The following is a 16,578-nucleotide window of genomic DNA, read 5'->3' as shown; positions in this document are numbered from 1 at the left end:
CAAAGATGATGCCGGAAGGAGTGGCAATACTGGCAAAAGCCACTCCTTCTGACACCAGAAAGACTACAAATATCCTATTCACTTTCAAAATACTTCCAATACTGATTTAAATTTCTATTATAAATTCTTATCGCACTTAAACCTAATGTTATCTACTCAAAACAGCAAAACCCATGTTTCCTATTGTCAACAACATGAACCCTCATAGCTGCCACGCATTAAACCTATATCTGATTTCTTATACAATGAGATTCTTTTCAACTATCTGAGATATAACAAAACCAATAGTGCAAACATTGAGCACAAGATAAACATGATTCAATACAATAAGAATAACAGATCTTTGATCAAATGCGAATAATAACTATCTCAATGTCGAATTTTGTTCAAATAAAATTATATGAAAAACACCTATATACTGTGTTCTGATCATTCATATAAACAATTCAGACAAAGGATCAATATCCATCGATTTAGTAAATTTTGCTAGCAAAATTTACTAAGATTTTTTTTCTTACAAAAATTGGTAAGGCCCCATATAAGAAGATTAATTGAAATGGTTTTTTCTTCATTTTCGCAATTCCAATCTTTTTCTTCATTAAACTCTTCAATAACACCATCCATTATTGTATCAAAGACCGAAGTAACCCATTCACTATTATCTTTTGTATAACAACGTTTCAAAGAATTACAAATACTAATCTTTTCGTTATAGTGATAACAGAATCTCTAGTGAGTCATTCCCTATTGCAATGGATAATGTTTCAATGTATTCTGAGAAAATAATATCATCTTGTGAAAAACATTGTTGATATTCAGTCAAAAGTGGATAAACATAATCAGAATATCCTTCAATGCTTTCGCTATTCACGGATTTTATGAAAAGAAGAACTTTTCTCGCATTATCAAATAAATTTTTGTTATCTTCCATCAAAAATCCCTATAGAAGGCCAATAATTGTTCCTAGTACCTCATCTTGTCCATCTTTGAGGTATTCAATGAAAATTGCTGCGCATTTGAGTAAAGATTCGTTTCTTGTTGAAGCCAAAGTGACAACGAAGTCATTTGTAATGAATTCGTGGATGTTTTTGTTCTTAGAGAGATTAATTAATGCAGATGAAACATCATATTCAGAAAAATAAACTAATTTCTCAAAGAATTCAAAAATTGTTTTTCCTTCAAACAAATTTGCGCAATAAGAAAGGAACGATGAATAAAGGATAACAGCAGAAAGCTGTTGATCGTACTCAAATGGAACAGAAAAGTCTAAAACTTCACTAAATGTCAAAATTGCCGAAATTGAAATTTCATTACATGAATTATCTTTGTAAACAGTGGAGCAAATGAGTAGACATGCACATGTATCCTGCAATGTGTCCGATGATGATATCTTTTTGGCGAAATTTTCATTTATTTCTGGAGATAATTTTTTAATTTTTGAAATTATCTCGGAAATCTTAATAGGAAGGATATCATCAATAACAGATTCGTTCTCAAAATATAATGCCAGCTTTGTATAGCATAATTCGAAGATTAGGACTGAATTTGCTGAATTTATTTTCAAATATTTTTCAAAAAAGTCCAAAATCTTCAAAGAAGAGTCATAAATATTCATTTCAAATATTGTCAATGCAAAACCAACAAATTCTTGAATAATTTCAGGATGATTCGTTGACTTTGAAATTGATCTTAATAAAGAAGCAATTACTGTAATAATTTCTTCATTGTCTGTTTCTATTATTGCATGAATTCTTTCTGGGATCTGTAAACGGGGCCTTACCAATTTTTGTAAGAAAAAAAAATCTTAGTAAATTTTGCTAGCAAAATTTACTAAATCGATGGATATTGATCCTTTGTCTGAATTGTTTATATGAATGATCAGAACACAGTATATAGGTGTTTTTCATATAATTTTATTTGAACAAAATTCGACATTGAGATAGTTATTATTCGCATTTGATCAAAGATCTGTTATTCTTATTGTATTGAATCATGTTTATCTTGTGCTCAATGTTTGCACTATTGGTTTTGTTATATCTCAGATAGTTGAAAAGAATCTCATTGTATAAGAAATCAGATATAGGTTTAATGCGTGGCAGCTATGAGGGTTCATGTTGTTGACAATAGGAAACATGGGTTTTGCTGTGTTTGAGTAGATAACATTAGGTTTAAGTGCGATAAGAATTTATAATAGAAATTTAAATCAGTATTGGAAGTATTTTGAAAGTGAATAGGATATTTGTAGTCTTTCTGGTGTCAGAAGGAGTGGCTTTTGCCAGTATTGCCACTCCTTCCGGCATCATCTTTGCATTTCGCAATTGTCGCGGCAAGTGCATTCTGGCACCGCAGTTGCACTTGCCGCGACATATGATTGCGAGTGTCTGCTGCTCAGCCCCGGATTCGCAGCAGACACTCGCAATGCGAAGCAAAGTTCGCCAGAAAGACCGGGACCGTAGACTTCAACATTTGAAGAATATATTAAAGATAATACTGCACATCATTTGAAAATTTTTGCGATTCATCTTTGAAATTATAACTGCGAATTTATGGACATTTTCAGATAAAAAATTTAAATTATTCAATATGAAAATTTTGACAGAATTGAGCTGAACAAAATCTATTACTGAATTTTAAAATCGAACAATATAAACATTAGATGAAACCTAAATGTATGTTTACAAGACACAAGCTATTCTTAATTCAATTAAAAATTGACAAAATTTTTAATGGATCAAGTTCATTATAAAGTTAGAAAATGGAAAGATTCCCGGCATATAGTTAATCCAGAGATCAAAAAATATCTCCTGGATTCAATACAAGATGACATACCAAATTATTTGGAACTTTTCCAATTAAAATCTTTTCAAACATTTCGCAACTTTCCATTTTTTATATCTCGAGATTTACAATCACATATCAATGCTGTTGTATTAATAGTTTTCGGTGATAATTCAAATGTTTCAATAACTTCAGATCAATGACTAATATGAAATTTAAGATTTGTGTTAATTTAAGAATTAACAATGGAATCTGGTTTAGAAAGATGGAAAGCATAGAGAATCTAAAGGATAAGAGAGATTAAATACAAAATGCTGCATAAAAAGGCAGATCAGTGAGAAGAAATCATGAGGTTAAAAAGGAACATTCAAATTAGAATATAACATTGCATATTACAATATTAATATTAAAGATAATACTGCACATCATTGTGCAGTGATCCATAAATCAATATTAATATCTCATATGATAAAATCTAATATCATATTACAATATTAATATTAAAGATAATACTGCACATCATTGTGCAATTACACTATTTTAAATATTTTCATAAATAATGACTTACAAGTTAAAAAAATGTAGAATTAACTGCATGATCCAATATTGGACCGAATGTATGTTTGAATCTATAACTGAATTCATTAATGACAAAAAAGTGACTCTATAACTGAGTATCTGGCTGACAATATGCCTGAAAGTTTGAATGTGTCTAGGAATATAACTGACAGTTTGAGTGACATTTTGAATGAGGGTTTGGTTGTCAGTATAACTCAAGGTTTGAGAGAGAATATGATTCACAGTTTGACTGACAATATGACTTAGAGTTTGAGTGACAGTATGAACAACAGTTTGGGTGATAGTATGAACTACAGTATGACTGAGAATATGACTGACGGTTTGACAGACACTTTGACTTACGGTTTTAGTTAGAATAAGACTGACAGTTTGAGTGACAATATAACTGACGGTTTGACTGACAATATGACTGTTGATTTGAGTGAGTGTATGATTGAGAGTTTGGGTGACAATATGACTCATAGTTTAAGAGAGTGTATGACTGATGGTTTTAGTGAGAATAAGACTGATAGTTTGACTGACAATAAGACTGACGTTTTGACTGACTATATGACTGACGGTTTGACTGACAATATGACTGAGAGTGTGAGCGACAATATGACTGTTGATTTGAGTGAGTGTATGACTGACAATTTGAGTGACAATATGACTTCGGTTTGACAGACACTATGAATTAGCTTTTTAGTTAGAATAAGACTGACAATTTGAGTGACAATATGACTGACGGTTTGACACACACTATGAATTAGCTTTTTAGTTAGAATATGACTGACGGTTTGACAGCCTCTATGACTTACGGTTTTATTTAGAATATGACTGAGAGTTTGGGTGACAATATGACTCATAGTTTAAGAGAGTGTATGACTGATGGTTTTAGTGAGAATAAGACTGATAGTTTGAGTAACAACATGACTGACGTTTTGACTGACAATATGAGTGACGGCTTTAGTTAGAATATGACTTAGAGTTTAGCTGACAATTGGCTGACAGTTTGAGTGACAATATGACTGACGTTTTGACTAACAATATGACTGACGGTTTGACATCGAAATTCATTCATATATATGTATTGATCAATGCAATCACCCTATTTAATATTATTATTTATCAATTAATTTTTCATTACTACATGCTCTCAATTATTATGACATTAATATTTATCAATAAATATTTCATTACTATATGCTCCCACCAAATTTGACATTATTGTTCTTTGACAAATTTTTCTTTATTAAAGACACTCTCACAAATTCATATCAATATATTTTAATTATCACCTATTCCAATCCATTTTCATATTCATATTCTTATTGAGTTAGAATAAATTGAGGATGACTGAGAATCAAATTATAATTAGTGAGAGTCAATTGAAGAATATTGTGAGTTAATTAAGGTTGTTTAAGAATAAATTGTGAATAAGTGACAATCAATTGAGGATGAGTGAGAATCATTTGATTATTAGTGGGATTCAACTGAACATCAGTGAGAATCAATTGAATAATACTAAGAAGAAATTGAGGAAGAGTGAGAATCACTTGATTCTTAGCGAGAATCAATTAAGGATGAGTAAGAATCAATTAATAAGTAGTGAGAATCAATTTAGGGTGACTGAGAATCAATTGATTCTTAGTGAGAATCTATTGATAATTAATGCGAATCAATTGATTATTTGTGAGAATCAATTGATCAGTAGTGAGGATCAATTGATTATTTGTGAGAATCAATTGAAGATGAGTAAGAGTCAATTGAGGATGAATATGTGTCTATTCTGATATGACTTAGTATCTACTGAGGCTAGATGCTAACATCTTACTTTTATGATCATAATTTTTCAACTCCATTAATATTTATAACAATATTTTGATTACTATTTAAATAATTTTATCAAATGATAATTATTAACATATATTAAGAGTATGTTTAATTTTCAACATACTCTTAAAAATCCGAAATTTTAAAAAAGTGACAATTTTTTTAATGCTAAACCATCTTCATCTACCATTAAATGTTTCGGATGATTTGATTTTAATTCAGTTGGGTTCTATTAGATGTAATAGTGTAAATTCTGATTCAACAATTTATCCAGATGGGTATATTTCAAAAATTTTATATTATTCTTCCAATAAACCCTATCAAAAAGAATGGTATACAAATAAAAATAACTTATCAAGATGGTAAACCTAAATTCACTGTTTTGGATTCATTATCAAATGCATATGTCGGAGATTCACCATCATATCCTTGGGGACAAATCGTTTCAAAAATCAAAGAATTAAACAGAAATATTAAGAATGTATATAATTTTGGACATAAATTATTTGGATTTGAAAATAAATCTATCATTTGTTATTTGGAGGAACTCAAAGAGCGTTTTATCTCGAATAGCGATGAAGTAAAGTATCTTCAAACATATGAAACAACACCTAAATTTCAGAAATCCGCTGAAGCTTTTACAGAAATGGTAAATATGATTATAAGTGAAAAATATTTGCAAACAGATCTCAGTCAAATTAAAATCAAAATCCATCGTCTAGGGGAACAATATATTCTTAAATTTTTAGAAGCATTTATAATTGCCCGCCCCAAATTTTATGCACAGGTTATAGGTTTCTTACAAAATTTTTCATTTGACCAGGAATTATACTCAAAAGCAGGAATTTCTAAACCATTAATACAAGCAATAATTAATGGCGATAAAAGATATTCGAATATTTTTGCTTTTTCAGGAAAATCGTGTGATTTAACAATCGAAGATTTTATTAATGTTTTAATTTCAGATCAAACAAATCAAAATGGTGAAGAATATTATCAAATACGTATCAGATCTATATTGGATAATAGTAAATATTCTTTCTATGAACTAGCAGTTAAATTTGAATCAATTAATATTTTAAATTCGTGTAATATAGATAATGTTACACCAATCATGAAAGCATTGATAATGTCAAGCCCAAACGAAACAATTTTCAAAATGAATGATAAATTCAATTTGCAGACTTATCAATTTACAAACCAAATCAAGTATGTTTTATCTTTTGCATACAATATCTCAGAGTTATTTTCTACATTTAGAAATCCATTACTCTCTTCGATTGTTTCAACAAATAATATTATATCAGTAATGAATTTGAATGAAAGCAAAGTTATTCGTTTAAAGATTCATTTAATCTTCCATGAGGCCCTAATTCAAAATAATGATTTTATGTACAAGAACTTTAATGTTTTGAATCAAATAAAAAACAATGACCTTCTGGAAATTTTAGCAAAAGCTTGTTTGAAAGCTGACAAAAAAATTCAAGCAGATTTTGAACAAATCATGGGTATTAAATTTACAGCGATCAAACAATTTCATGAATCCATAGAAAAAATTCCAGTTGATCGGTCTCCAATTACAATAGATGGTTGCCATATTTGTTTTGAATGCTCTAAAAATACTGATATTGAAAAACTCAAATCAATGCAATTAATTCTAATAAGCCCTGGTATTCATATCAATGTGTTAACTTATGAACAAACATTGAAGTTTTTGGAACAAATGCCAGCATTTATTCATTTGGGCCTTTCCAATATAAGTTCTGATCGATCTGTAAACTTAAATTATTTTCTACTTCAAAACGAAGATTATTCCCCTTTAAAAATTTCTACAGATAATTATTATTACTTTAAGATCACATTGTATGACAAAATCGTATCCTTTGAATATTCAAAAGTATCAGATACGTTGTGGATGATTACTGTACCAAAAAACATGAAAAACATAAAATTACCCAAAGAGTTTTCAGAGAGGTTAAAATGGTACATTCAAATAACGAAAGTTGATCTCCCAGGACATCCTCTGCAAGATGAAATACAGGAAAAAATAAAGCATGATAATGAGATTGGTGATATCTTAACTTCATATCCCGGGAAATTTTATGTAAATTATAGCACAACGATAAGAAGTGATAGTTTATTCGTCAATGGAAATCCTATAGAATTTCTTATATATATTCCAAGCGAATCAGGAAATTTGGCGTTGGAGTGTAATTTAATTCACTTAGATGCTACTTTTTCATGGCCGAAATATATATTTATTTTTCCTCGTGGTAATTACTATATGCGAGGTTACCCTCTAGGGATATACATAGGGCGCAGCGAATCATCCGCTGCTTATCAACGGTGGCTTACAGCCATGAATATTGAATTTTAATCATTAAACATTATGGAGCACTTTTCAAGAATCAGTTAGTATACATATCATGTGTACGGAGGCACTGCGAGCCTCCTTACCCATTATATGTGAATTTGACACTTTACAAAACCGTTAACGTATATTTTACAACACAAACACAAACACCAACTTAACCTTAAATATTTATAAAGCCGCCAACCACTTCACCTTACTACTGTAAAAATAAACGTTCTCACTTACAAAAGTATTGCAACTCTTCCCATTGCTGTGCTTCACACAATAGTTCATATTCTTCAGTATCGCTGCTGTCGCTCCAATCGTCAGAGTCAAAATCACTGTCATAGTTTATACCTGTAAGTTTTGACAAAGCTAATGAAACACGTTTACCGTTTGTATCGTATGCTTGTATAAACTTTCCATTCTTCATTCCTTCATAAACGCTCAAACTAACTTTACCCTTTCTCCCTCGTATCTGATAGAATGTATTTTCACGAGGAACGAAGAACAAATTCTTGAACTCATGACCGTTGTAGTTTGTTATCTCAATAGTTTTCGTCATTTATATAAAAATAAAATAAAAAATAAAATAAAAAATAAACTTAAAAATAAATGATATCACCACTCCCACACGTATGAAAACATCCATTTAAATTTAGGTGAAGTGGTGAGATCTCACCTCTTTTTTCACCCTGTTGAATTCATTGCTTTATAACTCTCTTCCTTTCTCCAACTCTTCTAACTTCTTCCTAAGTTCAGCAATGTTGTCCTCATGAAGTTTAATCTTCCTTAATATACCTTCTTTATCTAATGGTTGCTTTATCTTTCTAAACTGAACTCTACCATCCTTCATAGTATGAATGTAAAAACCTTCTGGAATAGTTCCTGATTTAATGTATTCTACCAAAAACTTTTGTTTCATTGCTTCAGTGACTTTAGTCGTCATTTCAATCAAATAAAAATTTTAATATTAAATAAAAATAACGTTATTTTTTCAGTAAGGAAACGCAGGAGTTTTACGATTTATTTGTGGTGTAGGTTCTGGTTTAAATGTTGGAGTCGGTTTTGGAGTTGACTTTTGAACAGGAGTTTGTACTTCCATAGGTTCAGGAGTCATTGAAGGTTTTGCTTGTGAAGGCGCTGGTTTTGGCGATGGTGTCGGAGTTTGTTTAACTTCAGCTACTTCAGTATTATTTACAACATTTGCTTTATTTCTTTTCAACATCATAACTGCTCCTGCTGTAGCTAGCAAACCTAGTGGGAGACCATATCTTATATAAGGACTTGACCAAATGCTATTTTTGACAGGAGCTGGTGGAACACCTAACCTTGGTGAGACTGCTCTTTGCCATTGTGCAGCTCGTAAGAAATATTCAATAGGTGCTCCATAATCGTTTGGTAAAGTTTGTTTCATAGATGGTGAAGGTTCACGAGAGCTTGATGAAGAACTCATTTATAAGCTTTAAAAATAAACGTTCATCCTTTATTCCTCACTGTCGTCAGTTGCTAAGTTATAGTCGTCAAGTCTTATTATGGGGATGCCTGACTGTCTTACCTGAATGGCAAAGCAACAATCCCTCATAAATCCAATAAGTGGCTTTGGTACATTTTCAGTTGCTAGTTCAATAGGTCCTTTAACAGACAATTTGTATGTTATTGGAGCAGTAGATGTTTGACCTTGCTGGAAGCAAAAGTCCACTTCTGTTGGAAAACCACATAAGAAATGTGTGTTGTCATAGCTATCCCATTTATGTTCCACACTACCATCATCCACCAATGACCTCATAACATCTTCATTAAATCCTATCATATCATTGTTTGTATTGCAAGCGTTCGCAACCATTTCATAAAATACAGGTCCATATGATTTTTCAGGTTCTGCAGGCATATTTCCATAAGCTCCCATGGAAAGCTGAAGATATTTAAACTTAGGGTTCTCAAAATTAACATAATAGTTGTCTTTCTTTCTAAATAGTGCCCAAATACTTTTAACATTAATAGGCGTATAAGCTGCTGTAAATGTTGCACTTGAACTATCTGTATTCTTTGAGAATGAACCGTCCATAGGAATCCAATCCATAACTTTAACAGGAAAACATAAAGCCTCGTTTGTATAATGTTCTACAAGTTCTGTATAAATGTTAGGGTCTAAAGAGAATGACTTTGGATGAATGAAACATTCATTAAAATCCATCTTTGTTCGAAATAGTTGCTGGGTTACAGTTGTAATAGTAACTGTTCCACTAGCTTCTACTGCCTTCGTTATCATAGTGAATGGTTCATTCCATGGAACAAATTTATTTGTCGGTGGATTTGAATCTGAAGCAAATGCAACTTTAAGAGTTGGATTGAAAGCAACGATATCATTTACAGATATAGATGTGCATTGTAAGGCGTCGCTACTGAACTTTACTTTAAGCTGAATGTTTCCTGCAAAAGCTGGAATAAATCTTATAGCTTCTAATGGAAGGAATCTTCTAACAGGAATTCTTAAACGAAGCTTAAAATCAAATGATTTTCCTGCTGTAATTGGACCACTAACAATTTGTCCTGTTCTGCATGTTCCCGAATGACTCCATACATCTTCATGTCGAGTCTTTGAGAAAACATCTACTTTCTTTATTTGTTCGGTAGTTTGTGAGTTTGAAGTTATATATGCTTCTTCTCTTGCGTTGTCTTGAGAATATACGATACGACCATTTGCAAGGATTTGATATCCAGCAACTGCATAGAAAGCGTCATCGAAACCAATCCAAAATCCTGGTGGGTTTGTTTTATTGGAACCTGAACCAATTTCTTTATCTGCAATAAATTGACCTTCCATTTTATACGTAATGAATGTATTGTAAAGGTCCAACATATTTTCACCAGGAGGTGAGAGATTGAATGTTACCCATGTGTTATCTTTAGCAGTTCCAGGTTGTGATGGAATCTTTGCGTCAGAATATTTTCTATTAGTGTCACCAATTTGAACTGCATTGTCTATGATATCGAAATATGAGCGAATCTGATGAATATGCTCTGCTGGAGTAAATTCGTTTAGCTGTTCGTTCTGCATGTATTTACTTCAGATAAAAATATCTATTTACTTCATTATTCTCACTCTTCTTCTTGGTATTCGTGGTGGAAGTTGTTTCTTGACATTTTCAATGAACTGTACATTCTCTTTTGTCTCAACTTCTTTCACTGGCGGGTCAGGGTTCTTTGACTCGGTTTGTTTTTCAATGAAATTCACGAACTTTGCAATAAGCTCTTGGTTCGTTATTGAAAGTACATCTGGCTTCTTTTCTTCTGTTCTATTGACTTTTCAGTTTGAACAGAAGGTTTTATATGGGCTTCGTGGACTTCACCCTTGCCATGCACCTTAATGTTGTCGCTCTCTGCATTCGCTAATGGTACCTTTCTTTTTCTTACGTATATTTTACCATCTTTACTCTGACTTACGTAATAGAAAGGATGTTGTATTCCTCTTGCGTCATTTAATATAATAGACTCTCGCTCTGATTTTGACAAGCTCATTTTACATCGGTTAAAGTTTTAATTTATTTTTATCTGCAGTCAAATGACTCAGACAAGCCCTACGGACAAGACCAAGGTGTCATAGATGTTGAAGCATTGAAGAAAGAAATTCGCGAGCAAATTTTATCCGAACTGAAGGAACAAAAACAAGAACAAAAGCCAGAGAGACCAAAGAGAAAACTTAGTGAAAAACAACTAGCTGCATTAGCTGCTGGAAGACAGAAGAACCCACGTTTGCTGGCGAAAAAAGCTAGAGAAGAAGCAAAAGCTGAAGCAAAGAAAGAGTAAATGGTTTATTTTTATCCGAATTAAATGTATAGACAAATACCTTTAACTGTTGCGTTCAGTAGTGAAAACCCTGACGTCAAAATAAAGGGGAACAGAGTAACGTTTAAGTTTCCAACAGACTGGATTGTGAACATAAATGAAGAGAAGTACATTGGCATAACATCTATGTATATAACACGTGCTTTCAGAAAGATTGACTTTATACTTCAAGTCGAGATAGAAAATGACGAACAGTCTTTAAGCGCCCAAAACATTCACATATACAAATACTTTAAAGACGATACAACATTGCAACAATGTATGATTTCATTTAATGAGATGTTCGAGAAAAAGTTCAACATTGAAGTACAAACTTTACAGCCTTTACGTGAGTTTCTTGCACAACTGAAAGAAGAAGGTAGTCAGCCACAACTTATAGACTTTCATTATGAATTTAATGAAAATGAAGATGGAACTCATGACTGTCAATTCATTGTATTCTCACCATTCAATGAAGTCGCTAAAAGAAAGAAAATCCATTACGTATAAGATTTCAAATCTCCGAACCAAGTGATGATTTTAAGAATGTTTTCAATTATGATGCAATGCTTCCGAGGAAAAATGAATTTTCAAAGATTGTAACACCTGGCATTTGGGATAGAAAGCAAGCAATACTTTACTCTAATATAGCCAAAGGCGTTGAAAATGAGTTCATTGGTCATACAAGAACTTCACCACTTCCTAACCCTAAATACTATAAATTAACCGGCTTCAATCGTGAGTTTTGGATAGACATGTTCTCCACTCATGACCATAAAGCACCTGTTTTGCTACCTCCAGACCATAAGGACTGTCTCTACATTGAAACACAACTCTTAAACTCTACCATCGCAGTATTGTAAAATCTACGCTAGCTTTATTTTTATCACGAATGACCTCATTGCTGACAAAAATAAATGACCTCATTCATGACCTCATTCATGACCTCATTGCTGACCTCATTCATGACCTCATTGCTGACAAAAATAAATGACCTCAGAACTTCAACTTACGAATAAAGCTTGTTTTAGTCGTTATTGAAAAGTTGAACTTTTCAGCAAAGCAAGGTTGACATGACTTACATAAGTCGAATGCAATCTCTTGACCATCATGAAGTGCTTTGTAAAGTTTCATTAAACTGAACTCAGAGTCTTTGTCATATGTTCCAACAGGTATGTGAATGTTCTTATCTTCATTGTAATAGCATTGTATAGCTTCAGGAAACATTTCATTAGCGGTTAAAGCAATAACATCTTGCTTCACGCCTTTCATTCTGCAGTGAAATGCAACTTCATTTAAATCGTTAGTGAGTAAGTCTATGTAGGTCTTCTTTCCACAGAAAATACTTTTATAAGCTAAACTTTGTTTTCCAGGTGTTATTTCTGCAAAGTCGCTATGAAATTGACCAAGGTTCTTTCCTATAAGTTCGCGACCATATCTTTCTTAAACTCTGCTGCAAGCTTTGGGATGTCTTCATTATAAGTGCATACTGTCGGTATCCTGGTAAAAGATTTGAAGTCCCATGTCCTCTGCAGTACAGAATACTTCATTCATAATACGTTTTGACATAGACAGAATATTAACACCAAGTGGACAGAAGTTAAAGTGTCTGCAAATGCTTTTCGTTAGCTTGAAAATAGTTTTATCTGAACCATCCAAACCTTCGAACTTCACTATATGGTTGTAATTTCTTATAGCATATCTTATAGCATCTTTGTCATTTACTATGGTTATTTTTGACTCAATAGGAGATAGAATAGTTTTGCCATAAATGCTGTTCAGAATGAGTTTTATAATTTCTTGTAAGGGGTTTTCTTCTTTCTTATACTTTAACCTTAACTCAAACAACTTCTTTACTTCATCTCTTATTCTCATATCTCTGTTTCCATCGTAATAGTATCCTTGCAACACTTCACATTTGACACCTTGATATTTTATGAGGTCTTGTAATGTTATATGGTCAACATACATGAGACAGCAAGTGTTTGAACTTCTTGGAACGTTAAGTTCTGGATTTAGTTCAGGGTCGCAAACTATTAAATGAAAGTGTCTGGGTATACCAATCTCTGTTATCTTAATGAGAACAAAGAAGCCAGACATAAACTTTTCACCAATGGGTTCCTTTTGGTCGTCATCGAATAAATGTCTCATGAGATACTCTGTGCTTAACATTTCTTCCTTCAATACTTTTGGAATACCTTCTAAAGTATAAAGTCTTGCTATAGCTGAAGGATATAATGAAACAGTGTCGAAGTCAGCAATGAGTTTCTTTTTGCTCTTTTGTTTCATGTTATCTGACATATACATCTTCCACCTTGAATGCATCTCGAAATAAATTCTCTTGGTTTATTTGAGAGGTCATAAAGATTTCCATTCGCGGAAGTATACTCTGTTCTCAAACAATTTGTTAGCAATAGAACAAATACTAACGTAGTCATAAACGTTTAAATCAAACTCTTTCAATAAGTCATTGCGGAACTTTACAAAACCTTCTCTTAAAATTCTTACATCTTGTTTGCAGTAAACGTGCTATATTTTTCTAAGTCGAAGTGGTTTTCATCTATTCTGCAACCTTTGATGGAATCTATGTTTCTTCATAAATGTATCTGCATCATGGATAAACTTACATGCTTCAGAAATGACACCAGTTCTGTTGTCATTTGCTAACAAAACACTGCTGTAGTAGTTATATGGAAATACTTCTTTCGGTCCTGTTTGTAAGTTAAACATAGCAGGAAATAGTTTAAGCTTCTTATTATAACACTGTAAGAGTCTTTTATAATAATTGCCCTTCCTTTATATAAACCAGTTATTTGCATTGTTCGTGAACCTTTAATGATGGGAGTTCCTTTCACTTCTGTCATGTGTCTTAAGATGAAGTTTATGTCATAACTGAGGTTATGGAAATATATTAAACTCTTGTCAGGAAGTCTTTCCAAAAATTCTGTTGCACAGTTTTGACCCCAAATACTTTCACTAACTGAACCATCTTCACTGTCATAACAGATGTTAAAAGCTTTATGAAAGCCATCCGTACTACACTCAAAGTCAGCAAGAAAACGTGCTCAGGTATGAACTTACATTTAGCTTTATTTACTTCTTTTGACTCTGCTTTCTTCTTCAGTTGTACACAATACTTTGGAGCATATGTCAAATCTTTAAATGGTGCAAGGTTCTGTTTATATAAGTCAGTCGTATATGTGAAAAGTTCTCCATAAGAAATAGGTTCAAAATATTTGCACTCCCACAATGTTTTCATAACATCCCATAGCGGTGTAGTTCTATCCATGCGAACTACATATTTATCTTCTCTCTTTGTATATATTTCATCTGTTTTTCAATGTTCATTCCACCACACTCCTTCAAGATTTCTATATAGTTTCGAATGAAATATGTTGTCATTGGAAGTCTTTCATTTAGCATGTAGTGGTCTTCAACAAGAAGTAAGTCAATAGTTCGAACAGTTTCACATTCTTTTGGTATGTATCTCTTTATTTCATTATGTCTTGAGTCATTGAAAGTAACCAATGGTAACATTAAATGCTATACCTGTTGCGTCAGAAATTTCTTGTACTTTACTTTGAGGAAAGTCTCTAACACGAATGACTTCTCTCATGTGGTCAATAGTTTCTTCATTTACTCCAGCCTGAATGCAAGCATAAACGAAAGCAGTTATCTTCTGTCATAAGTGTTGCAGTTCTTTTGTTCAGTTCATTGAAGATTTGGTAGCGTTCAAGATTATAGGTAATGTGCAAAGATACTTCCAGAACTGCCCGCTTCTCTTCTTATAAAACTTCTTTTCACAAGGATTTCATTTCCAGAAGTCATCTATATCTGGTTTATCTCCTGTTTGTTTAAGTTAATCTTTTCTGTCTTTCTGTCAGTGTGCTTTCATCTCTATATGGTCTCTTTTTTGGTTTGCCTTTCTTTACATCTGACATCGTTAAGCCTTCATATTCTGTTAAATCATACATCTTTATTTCGGTAAGATTCTTTATGTTTGTCAAGAAGAAGTCATAGTGCATTTCAACAATACCTGCAGCATTTGCTTCTATCTCTGATATAAAGTTCTCCTTCAAGAGCTGATGTAGTAATGTTCCAATATTATTGAGGTTTAACGTAGAACATTCATACTTTCCACCAAGTTTATAACATACCATCCATCTCTGTTGGGAGTTTATTTTAATTTTCTCTAAGAGTCTCATGAAAACCTTACCGAAATGTTTGTGTAAGTAGTCTCTGTTTGGTTCATCTAAAGCTTCGATGTTAAAGTCAATGAGTCTATTGCCTGACTTCACATTCTCTTCCTATTTTCTTCATCTTTCTTTAACCATCTCTCACCTTCTTTTGGTTTGTCGTCAATGGAACGAATGACATTATTAGCTTTGCGAACTTGTTCTATAGCACTTTTAAACATCTCTCTTCTCTGTTGTTTCAGTGTGTCATCTCTCTTTCGTGTTTCACCAACGTTTGCATTTGTTATGTCAAACATTTCTCTTCTTACTTCATGTGGTACAGCTCTTCTTGTTTCACCAACGTTTGCATTTGTTATGTCAAACATCTCTCTTCTTACTTCATGAGGTATTGAACGTCTATGATATAAGTCAATAGCAACGTCATTTAAAGGAAATGCTCTTGCATGGACTTCGTCCTCGCCGCGTTGCGGCTTTATGAACTCATGAATTCTATCATAAGTTATTCACCATTATAGTCATTGAGGATGTCAGCGAGTGCCTTTTTGTTTGTTGTGTAATGCTTTGCAACATCTATATTAGCTTCTGTAAGAAGTTGTTTTATTTCCGAGTGTTCTAACTTAGACAACTTCCGATACATCTTTAGTAGGAAATAAAAAAATATTTTTTGAAAAAATTAGATTAGATTTTTTTAAGTTATTTTTCAAAATAATTTAATATTTTTATTTTAATGAAACACATGCAAGATTGCAAGTTCTTTTCATACAATGCTCTCGCTACTGTCATCAAGAATGAGTTCAATAATGCTTCAAACGTCAATGTTATCTTTAACAAGAAGTTTGTGAAAGAATCTAAGTTTGGTCAGTATGTCAGACCATTAGCTATTGTCATTGACCGCAAACGTTATACTTCACAAGAGTTAGCAGTAGTTTTGAAACAAAAGGGTTTCTTCGTGAATGTCAAAGATACTCATTATACTATTATAAAGAACTCCAACATTGACTTCTTCAGTATTGCTATGAATCTTTCCGAACA

General features: G+C 32.4%; 5 protein-coding genes and 2 pseudogenes across 7 annotated transcripts, besides 1 other annotated feature; 1 reads left to right on the top strand and 6 right to left on the bottom strand.

Annotated features, from left to right (window-relative positions):
• Positions 1-940: 940 nt before the first annotated feature.
• On the bottom strand, positions 941-1,615 carry TVAGG3_0515740 (uncharacterized protein; the record flags this gene model as incomplete). The annotated part of the gene is made up of 1 exon (XM_001320651.1): positions 941-1,615. One exon carries the CDS (start codon positions 1,613-1,615, stop codon positions 941-943), a length of 675 nt encoding a protein of 224 aa, XP_001320686.1.
• Positions 1,616-7,579: 5,964 nt separating this feature from the next.
• Positions 7,580-16,578: part of a mobile genetic element that runs on past the window's edge.
• TVAGG3_0515730 (uncharacterized protein) lies at positions 7,761-8,087 on the bottom strand (the record flags this gene model as incomplete). The annotated part of the gene is made up of 1 exon (XM_001288602.1): positions 7,761-8,087. The coding sequence occupies one exon, from the start codon at positions 8,085-8,087 to the stop codon at positions 7,761-7,763; it is 327 nt and encodes a 108-aa protein (XP_001288603.1).
• On the bottom strand, positions 8,235-8,471 carry TVAGG3_0515720 (uncharacterized protein; the record flags this gene model as incomplete). The annotated part of the gene is made up of 1 exon (XM_051237088.1): positions 8,235-8,471. The coding sequence occupies one exon, from the start codon at positions 8,469-8,471 to the stop codon at positions 8,235-8,237; it is 237 nt and encodes a 78-aa protein (XP_051094912.1).
• On the bottom strand, positions 8,520-8,978 carry TVAGG3_0515710 (repellent protein 1 family; the record flags this gene model as incomplete). Its single annotated transcript, XM_051237087.1, has 1 exon — positions 8,520-8,978. The coding sequence occupies one exon, from the start codon at positions 8,976-8,978 to the stop codon at positions 8,520-8,522; it is 459 nt and encodes a 152-aa protein (XP_051094911.1).
• On the bottom strand, positions 9,009-9,368 carry TVAGG3_0515700 (uncharacterized protein; the record flags this gene model as incomplete). Its single annotated transcript, XM_051237086.1, has 1 exon — positions 9,009-9,368. One exon carries the CDS (start codon positions 9,366-9,368, stop codon positions 9,009-9,011), a length of 360 nt encoding a protein of 119 aa, XP_051094910.1.
• On the bottom strand, positions 10,672-11,044 carry TVAGG3_0515690 (annotated as a pseudogene). The gene has a single exon. A coding segment is annotated over exon 1 (373 nt).
• Positions 11,651-12,213, top strand: TVAGG3_0515680 (annotated as a pseudogene). Its single transcript has one exon. A coding segment is annotated over exon 1 (563 nt).

The sequence above is a fragment of the Trichomonas vaginalis genome, chromosome II (genome assembly GCF_026262505.1).
Source record: "Trichomonas vaginalis G3 chromosome II, whole genome shotgun sequence".
Lineage (NCBI taxonomy): Eukaryota > Parabasalia > Trichomonadida > Trichomonadidae > Trichomonas > Trichomonas vaginalis.
This window is presented reverse-complemented; position numbering and strand designations above follow the sequence as displayed.